The 9,507-nt window shown below is 45.6% G+C and overlaps 1 protein-coding gene across 2 annotated transcripts in view; it reads right to left on the bottom strand.

Annotated features, from left to right (window-relative positions):
* Window positions 1–2,414: 2,414 nt before the first annotated feature.
* acsm3 (acyl-CoA synthetase medium chain family member 3) overlaps window positions 2,415–9,507 on the bottom strand; it is an 18,524-nt gene continuing 11,431 nt past the window's right edge. For both annotated transcript variants that reach the window (XM_023977688.1, XM_023977687.2), the window contains exons 7-15: window positions 8,914–9,067; window positions 8,330–8,409; window positions 8,117–8,240; window positions 7,963–8,043; window positions 7,711–7,812; window positions 7,203–7,330; window positions 3,513–3,612; window positions 2,953–3,072; window positions 2,415–2,864 (exon numbers count right to left, since the gene is read on the bottom strand). In XM_023977688.1, the coding sequence (XP_023833456.1) occupies window positions 2,778–2,864; window positions 2,953–3,072; window positions 3,513–3,612; window positions 7,203–7,330; window positions 7,711–7,812; window positions 7,963–8,043; window positions 8,117–8,240; window positions 8,330–8,409; window positions 8,914–9,067 (976 nt within the window). In that variant the 3' untranslated portion in view covers window positions 2,415–2,777. The remainder of the gene's footprint in view (window positions 2,865–2,952; window positions 3,073–3,512; window positions 3,613–7,202; window positions 7,331–7,710; window positions 7,813–7,962; window positions 8,044–8,116; window positions 8,241–8,329; window positions 8,410–8,913; window positions 9,068–9,507) is intronic.

The raw sequence follows: 9,507 nt of genomic DNA, 5'->3' as shown, positions 1-9,507 counted from the left end.
CATGCCACCACTCTGGAATGCCAGGATGGAGCAGAGCAGAGCAGCAAGTGCGCTGTCGAAAAGCTGTCATCATAGACTAGACGTAACATAGTAAACGTAAATCCAAGACACCAAAATTAGTATGATGTTATGTTTGGTATCGTTACATAAGACAGCTAGCAGTCGTTACATCKTCTCGGTGTAACAGTTGGGACAATGGGATAATTCGGAATACAACGCATTTCTCATCCCTAGATTGACATACATTTTCTAAGCCATATCCGACACCAGCTCCAAGGTGTCTTAATGCACACAGGAAGCCTGCCTACCTAGAACAGAGAAAAACGGTGCTATTGCTATTCAGGTTAACTTTTTTCATTACAGCAGAAATCTGTATTCTCTCTCATTCCAAACCTGTAGTTTACATAAGGGTTCCATCATGCACAGCACAACCCATTATTACTAATCAAACTCATGTAGGCTGTGGCTCTCTGAACATACACCTGAAATTGACATTAGGCTGGAGGCTATATGGTGTAAACTTGAAGTATAGACGTAAATCACATCACAGCTCTGACAAGGCTTCTTTAACCAGGCTGTGTCACATCCGGCCGTGATTGGGAGTCCCATAGGGCAGCGCACAATTGGCCCAGCATCGTCCGTGTTAGGCCGTCATTGTAAAGAAGAGTTTGTTCTTAACTGACTTGCTTAGTTAAATAAAGGTTAAATAAAAACATACAAAAAATGTAAGCGAGTAACTGCAGTCAGCTCGTTCCGTGTGAAAACCTCCCCGTGYGGTGGAGCCCTGATTCGTCTGCGTTGGGTCCTCTCTGCTGCACACTGCTATGTACTGTCAGTCTGTATGTATAGCATCGTATGGTCCCTGCCAAGAGGACTGGGATTTATGGCACAGGAGGCAGTGTGCTTGCCTTTTAAATGCTGGGTTACTGGTTCAAGCTTAACTTTCCAAGTCCCTCTACAGTCTGATATGCTTTTCTCCAAACCCAAAGACCCTCCAGGATGATGGTGGACCTGGGCAGTGAGGGCTCGTTGGTGAGGGGTCAGAGGATGACAGTGGACCTGGGCAGTGAGGGCTCGTTGGTGAGGGGTCAGAGGATGACAGTGGACCTGGGCAGTGAGGGATCGTTGGTGAGGGGTCTGGGAAGAGGAATGAACGGTGGACCTGGGCAGTGAGGGATTCGTTGGTGAGGGGTCAGAGGATGACAGTGGACCTGGGCAGTGAGGGCTCGTTGGTGAGGGGTCAAGAGGATGCAGTGGACCTGGGCAGTGAGGGATCGTTGGTGAGGGGTCAGATGATGAGGGTGGACCTGGGCAGTGAGGGATCGTTGGTGAGGGTCAGAGGATAATGGTGGACTGGGCAGTGAGGGCTGTTGGTGAGGGGTCAGAGGATGACGGTGGACCTGGGCAGTGAGGGATCGTTGGTGAGGGGTCAGAGGATGATGGTGGACCTGGGCAGTGAGGGCTCGTTGGTGAGAGGTCAGAGGATGACGTTGGACCTGGGCAGTGAGGGCTCGTTGGTGAGGGGTCAGAGGATGACGGTGGACCTGGGCAGTGAGGGCTCGTTGGTGAGGGGTCAGAGGATGAGGGTGGACCTGGGCAGTGAGGGCTCGTTGGTGAGGGGTCAGAGGATGAGGTGGACCTGGGCAGTGAGGGCTCGTTGGTGAGGGGTCAGAGGATGACAGTGGACCTGGGCAGTGAGGGATCGTTGGTGAGGGGTCAGAGGATGACGGTGGACCGTGGGCAGTGAGGGCTCGTTGGTGAGGGGTCAGAGGATGACGGTGGACCTGGGCAGTGAGGGCTCGTTGGTGAGGAGTCAGAAGATTCGGGAGTGCCATATCTGCAGACCCACGTCGTATAAAACCAGTTGATCAAGGTACAGGCCACTCACACACTGGGAAACTCAGTTTGAATCACGGATTGCCACTAAATCAATGGCCCGGTCCCTGAGAAGGATGTACTGATTGAGATAAGATAGGAAATCTTGCTTCCACTTAGCTAATGACCTACAGATTAGAAACTAGACAAGAGAGAAAAGACATGTACATCACATTAAAGTATTCACACAGGGCCAGTCTCTCTCTTCTGTAGGGGGACTCAGGTTGGCCTCTGGTGTGTCGTACCATGCTGTTAGGGGTGGTGTCCTGGGGCGTGGGCTGTGGTATGCTCCAGTACCCAGGGGTCTACCTGGACTGCACACTGTAATCAACACCAACAAGTGTGTGAAGCAGAACATGCAGAGAACTAGAATCTTCAGTTGAAGACCTCCGAGGATCATGGGATAATAAAAAAAGAGGTTTGTACAGGAATAGATGTTTATTTTCTCAATATTATCACTTTGCTTTGGGCCTTAATTTGTCTAGTAAATCACTGCTGCTGTTCACGGAATAACACATGCACGTACACACACACAGTGCTGTAATATACTGAATCAAAAGTTTATTCTTCAAGTTTTTTTTCATTCATACCAATGTGAAGTAGCTATTCATGCAATGATGGAGACAAATAGAAAAAGACGTGCCATTCATTTCACAGATGTTTTGATTCATTTGACATTTTAATTTGAGTAATTTACCAGTCGCTCTTATCCAGAGCAACTTACAGTTAGTGCATTCATCTTAAGATAGCTAGGTGAGACAACCACATATCACCGTCACAGTAAGTACATTTTTCCTCAATGAAGTAGTTATCGGCAAAGTCGTTGCTAGTAGGAAAAGACAGAAACCGACTTCTCTTCACTGTTCCAACAACAACAATACAACAGATGATCGTCAACCCATTCAGGATCTTCCCCATTCTTTGTTCCTTAGCTCCACTCTTCTGATTTTACCACTAACTGTCTTTGGTAGCTGGTCCACAAACTCTATCTGTGAAGATGAGAAAAGTCTAAATACCTTATTTTGCCTTCTAATAGATATTGATCAAGCTTTTTCTCAACAAAAGAATAACACTTACCTTGCGTGGATACTTGTACGGTGCAGTAACTTTCTTCACATGCGTCTGTAATTCTTTCTTAAGTTGATCTTGATCTTGAGATTTGTACTCTGCTGTTAGAACAACAAATGCCTTCACAACCTGGAAAGATGGATGACATATTAACTGCATTGTTTTATGTAACTTTTATTTAACCTTTATTTAACTAGGCAAGTCAGTGAAGAACAAATTCTTCTTTACAACGGCCAAACCCGGACGACGCTAGCCCAATTGTGCGCCGCCCTATGGGACTCCAATCACAGCCAGTTGTGATACAGCCTGGAATCGAACCAGGGTCTGTAGTGATGCCCCTAGCACTGAGATACAGTGCCTTAGACCGCTGCGCCACTCGGGAGCCCAATTATAGTACAGTCGCTACGAATGATTTTGGGATTGAAGCCAATATAGGTTCATTTATTGAGATATAACAAGATAGTCCATAGTCTAACAACTTCTGAGCTCTGACATCATCTGACTGCTTTGATTCTGGATGAGGATGACCTATTACTTTAATGGATTTGATTGATCCATCCATACTGTACCTCTCCTCTGATAGGGTCAGGGCTGCTGACCACGGCTGACTCAGCCACAGCCTGGTGTTCAATCAAAGCGTTCTCCACCTCAAATGGACCAATACGGTACCTAAAACAACCAAACCCAGACTTTAGTCCTAATCAGACAGGATTAGTTTTACTACGAATACGGTACCTAAACAACCAACCCAGACTTTAGTCCTATTCAGACAGGATTAGTTTTACTACGAATACGGTACCTAAACAACCAACCCAGACTTTAGTCCTATTCAGACAGGATTAGTTTTACTACGAATACGGTACCTAAACAACCAACCCAGACTTTAGTCCTATTCAGACAGGATCGTTTTACTACAAATACGGTACCTAAACAACCAACCCAGACTTTAGTCCTATTCAGACAAGATTAGTACTACGAATACGGTACCTAAACAACCAACCCAGACTTTAGTCCTATTCAGACAGGATTCGTTTTACTAGGGAGGTTGTGTAATGTAATTATGTGCACGAGCACAAAACACCACATTTGTAATTTTAGTCCCGTCCGAATCTGGCATGTCAGTAATTTTTACATGGCAGAGAGAGTAACAATCCCAGCCAGAATAACCTACTGTTTTTTGGCGAACTCCAAGGTCCTCGGATAACGCTAGTCCTGTGCGAACGACTTCCCTGTGTTTTTGAGAGAAATGTCTGAGTTTGACAGAGGTTGCTCGCTCGCGGTTTGAGTAAGAAACGATAACTGATTCCATAAATAAGTGCTCCGCATAGGTTTTATATAAATGGCCTACATGTATCAACTTTCACAGTGAATGCTTTGGTTTATATACACTGCTCAAAAAAATAAAGGGAACACTTAAACAACACAATGTAACCCAAGTCAATCACACTTCTGTGAAATCAAACTGTCCACTTAGGAAGCAACACTGATTGACAATAAATTTCACATGCTGTTGTGCAAATGGAATAGACAAAAGGTGGAAATATAGGCAATAGCAAGACACCCCAAAAAGGAGTGATTCTGCAGGTGGTGAACAAAGACCACTTCTCAGTTCCTATGCTTCCTGGCTGATGTTTTGGTCACTTTTGAATGCTGGCGGTGCTCTCACTCTAGTGGTAGCATGAGACGGAGTCTACAACCCACACAAGTGGCTCAGGTAGTGCAGTTCATCCAGGATGGCACAAACAATGCGAGTTGTGGCAAAAAGGTTTGCTGTGTCTGTCAGCGTAGTGTCCAGAGCATGGAGGCGCTACCAGGAGACAGGCCAGTACATCAGGAGACGTGGAGGAGGCCGTAGGAGGGCAACAAACCAGCAGCAGGACCGCTACCTCCGCCTTTGTGCAAGGAGGTGCACTGCCAGAGCCTGCAAAATTACCTCCAGCAGGCCACAAATGTGCATGTGTCTGCTCAAACGGTCAGAAACAGACTCCATGAGGGTGGTATGAGGGCCCGACGTCCACATGGGGGTTGTGCTTACAGCCCAGCACCGTGCAGGACGTTTGGCATTTGCCAGAGAACACCAAGATTGGCAAATTCGCCACTGGCGCCCTGTGCTCTTCACAGATGAAAGCAGGTTCACACTGAGCACATGTGACAGACGTGACAGATCTGGAGACGCCGTGGAGAACGTTCTGCTGCCTGCAACATCCTCCAGCATGACCCGTTTGGCGGTGGGTCAGTCATGGTGTGGGTGGCATTCTTTGTGGGGCCGCACAGCCCTCCATGTGCTCGCCAGAGGTAGCCTGACTGCCATTAGGTACCGAGATGAGATCCTCAAACCCCTTGTGAGACCATATGCTGACACATGCACATTTGTGGCCTGCTGGAGGTCATTTTGCAGGGCTCTGGCAGTGCACCTCCTTGCACAAAGCGGAGGTAGCGGTCCTGCTGCTGGGTTGTTGCCCTCCTACGGCCTCCTCCACGTCTCCTGATGTACTGGCCTGTCTCCTGGTAGCGCCTCCATGCTCTGGACACACGCTGACAGACACAGCAAACCTTTTTGCCACAGCTCGCATTGTTGTGCCATCCTGGATGAACTGCACTACCTGAGCCACTTGTGTGGGTTGTAGACTCCGTTCATGCTACCACTGGAGTGAGAGCACCGCCAGCATTCAAAAGTGACCAAAACATCAGCCAGGAAGCATAGGAACTGAGAAGTGGTCTGTTGTTCACCACCTGCAGAATCACTCCTTTTTTGGGGGTGTCTTGCTAATTGCCTATAATTTCCACCTTTTGTCTATTCCATTTGCACAACAGCATGTGAAATTTATTGTCAATCAGTGTTGCTTCCTAAGTGGACAGTTTGATTTCACAGAAGTGTGATTGACTTGGAGTTACATTGTGTTGTTTAAGTGTTCCCTTTATTTTTTTGAGCAGTGTATATATATATATATATATGTTACATTGTGTTGTTTAAGTGTTCCCTTTATTTTTTTGAGCAGTGTATTTTGTGATTATGAATTGAATATTGTCAAATGCATCTGTAAAAAAATATTGGGCCTATTTGATGCAAAAGTTGCTGTTAATAGATGGCAAAGCAGCATAGAACTGACCTAAACATTTGGAAATGATAAGTTCACTTTCTCATTCATAGTCTTAAAACACATCTCAGGTGCAAGTGCCCTGTTCAGCTCACATCTGAAGTCTGGGGGGCATTTAGGACGTACTGCAGAAATATTCTGATGATTATGATGACACTTCCTCAATTCAAATATTATGGGAACACTACACCAAAGCTGATTTAGAAACTTGGGAACCAAGCTGGAGTTATCAGTGTGCCTGTATCACCTGGACATGTTGAAATATCTCCACACCTAGAATAAAAACCTACAGGCTTCCGTCATAACTGTCAAATTATTGAAAAAAAGTCATCATTATAGGGGCCAGTTTGGAAAAAAACAATCCTGTCCGAATYGTCCTTTGGAATAACGGACGTTCTGGAGTAATAATTACATCACCAACGTTCTCTAGTAATACTAGTCCCGGGCAAATAGGGTGATTGGAAAACTGAACAAAAATGTTTAGTTGACTGACTCAGATTGAGCTTATTCACGGACTGAGAAGAACTTTAAATTGACCTTTGTGCCCCATAGATATAGGTACAGATGTAGGTTGAGTTCCTGCCCGACTACATTGCTGAGACATGGCAGATCTTACAACGCCTGGATAGGTATTTACATGTCAGCTAACGCTGCGTTAGTAATGAACAGGAAAGTGGGAATTTACACATAAAACTGGGAGAAATGTTCAACAGCCCTCCAACTGGTAATTACTAGTGGGAAACTATYATGCTGAGCTCCCGCATAGTGACCTCTGACCTCATCTCCTAAGGAAACGACCTCGATAACAGCATTTTCGGCAKTTAAATGCAACAACAAAACATTATTTATAAAAACAATGTATTAATATAGTTTTTGAACACTATAATTTGTTTACAAGTATGATAACTGTATTTTCAGTTTAGTGTTTACTCAGCTATTTGGCCATTAGCCAATCGGGGTTTYTCAACAAGTTCAAAGCACGTGAACGCATCCAACTGGTATTTACAACTTCACAACTGGTAAATTCCCACCTCCCACTTGGTTACGAACACAGCATAAKGACATAGCAATCTAATTCCCAACTGCACAGTCGATGATGTGGCACGCAACCATTGGTTGATGCAATGCAAGGCCTGGGCAGGAAGTCGACCGTAGTGTTACCCAGCTGACAGGATGACGTCATCAGCTCGACCCACGAACCACAAGTAGTCGTCCTCATCCATGACACCCCTGTCTCCAGTCAGGTAGAAGTCCCCAACATAGCACTCTGCTGTTCGAYCAGGGTCACCCTGCATAGACGTGTATACAAATAGTACAATATTAAGATGCAAGGAAACAAACCAAGTCTCAATGTATTTCAGAAGGTTCAAATCAATATCAAATTCAAGGACTAGTCAGTCAGTCAATCAATCAATTAATCAATCAATCCAGGCTGTATCACAACCAGCTGTGATTRGGAGTCCCATAGGGCGGCGCACAATTGGCCCAGCGTCTTCCGGTGTAGGCCGTCATTGTAAATAAGAATTTGTTCTTAACTGACTTGCTTAGTTAAATAAAGGCTAAATAAAATAACAATCAATGATGTGGATACTTCATCAATTGCTATTGGAAGAAAACAGACAGGGAGACCAAGTGGCTAGTTGACTTGCAGTGAAGTGGGCGTACATACTGTGTATTCAGTAAACAGGGAGAAGGGCTTGTGTGGTTTCACTCTGATACCAAGGTTCCCCTCCGCTCCTCTGGGCAAGACATTACCGGCTTCATCTACGACCTGAGATAGGAACACAAATGCTGCCAATGTCCGCAGTTTGTATCAAAACTTTATTGATTACACATTGGTTAATGCTGATGGTTTAGCACACATTACACGAATGAATGACTTGGATAATCTTCCACACTGTTGTCTGTCGACTGCATATACCTGCACATCATACTCTGGTGAAGCCTTCCCAAAAGCCCCGGCTTTGATCTTCATGCCCTTAAAAGTACCAGCTATCAGTACCTGGAAGTGAAATGACAGAGAAGCTAAGAAACCATTCTCTGGGCAACCTTTTATCACCTCTAACTTAACTCACAGTTTCAGTTTGTCCATATCCTTCGTAGATGTCCAGTCCAGTGGCATTCCTCCACTTCCCCATCACCTCTGGGTTGATGGGTTCACCAGCACACAAACAATGCTGCAAGTTGCTGAAATTATAACTGACAAAAAAGAGATGTCTCAGATGTGAATAACGATTTGGYTGTAAACTAAAAAGGAGCCCTTATTTAATCAGTGTGTAAGCAAATACCTGGACATGTCCTCTTGTACTAGCATTCGATAAGCAGTCGGAGCCGTGCAGAATGTGGATATGGGGTAGCTGGACAGAGTCTTCAAAGAAAAACACATGAAGTATCTGTAATGACATGAAATAACAACATTTCCCCACTACATTCAGTATTAACCTAGCCACGACACACACCTGCAGTGGAAGACACTGAGAGAGGTTCTATGGAGTGAGAATGGACATGCAGGGCCTCTCAGTGGTCAATGCAGTGGAAGACACAGAGGGGTTCTATGGAGTGAGAATGGACATGCAGGGCCCTCTAGTGGTCAAATGTAGTGGAGCGACAAAGGGGTTCTATGGAGTGAGAATGGACATGCAGGGCCCTCTAGTGGTCAAATGCAGTGGAAGACACAGAGGGGTTCTATGGAGTGAGAATGGACATGCAGGGCCCTCTAGTGGTCAAATGCAGTGCCTGCAGATCTGAAGCGATCCACTTCCCTCAGATGTGCTGACATCAAAGATGTAAGGGAATAGGTGTTGTTTTCAGACCATATGGTGTATGAACACACCACACACACACACCACACACACACCACACACAAGCGCACCTCTAGTACAGTGTGACTGTCGAAGCGGGGCATATGGTGGATGAAGACACAGGCTCCCTGGATCCAGGGGGCATAGACACTACTCCAGGCAGACTTGGCCCAGCCTGTATCAGATGTGTTCCACAAGACATCTCTCTCCGTCAGGTCCAACCAGGGCGGGAGAGGGAAGAGAGAGGGAGGGAGAAGAGAGAGGGAAGGAGAGAGGGAGAGAGAGGAGAGAGGGAGGGAAAGGAGAGAGGGAAGGAGAGAGGGAGAGGAGGGAGGAGAGAGGGAAGAGAGGAGGGAGTAGGACGGAGATAAACCCCATTAGGTTTCAGTTCAATGGGTATTATGTCATGGTTCATGTATTATGTCATGGTTCATGTATGTATGTCATGGTTCATGTATTTATGTCATGTTCAGTATGTATTATGGTCGCATGGTTTTCATGCTATTATGTCATGGTTCATGTATTATGTCATGGTTCATGTATATGTCATGGTTCATGTATATGTCATGGTTCATGTATAGATGTCATGGTCATTATATGTCATGGTTCATGTTCTGTGTGGACCCCAGGAAGAGTAGCTGCTGCTTTCACAACAGCAATAGAGT

This window comes from Salvelinus sp. IW2-2015, linkage group LG32, assembly GCF_002910315.2.
Source record: "Salvelinus sp. IW2-2015 linkage group LG32, ASM291031v2, whole genome shotgun sequence".
In the NCBI taxonomy this organism is placed as follows: domain Eukaryota; kingdom Metazoa; phylum Chordata; class Actinopteri; order Salmoniformes; family Salmonidae; genus Salvelinus; species Salvelinus sp. IW2-2015.
The sequence above is the reverse complement of the archived record's forward strand: the minus strand, read 5'-3'. Positions and strand labels throughout refer to the sequence as shown.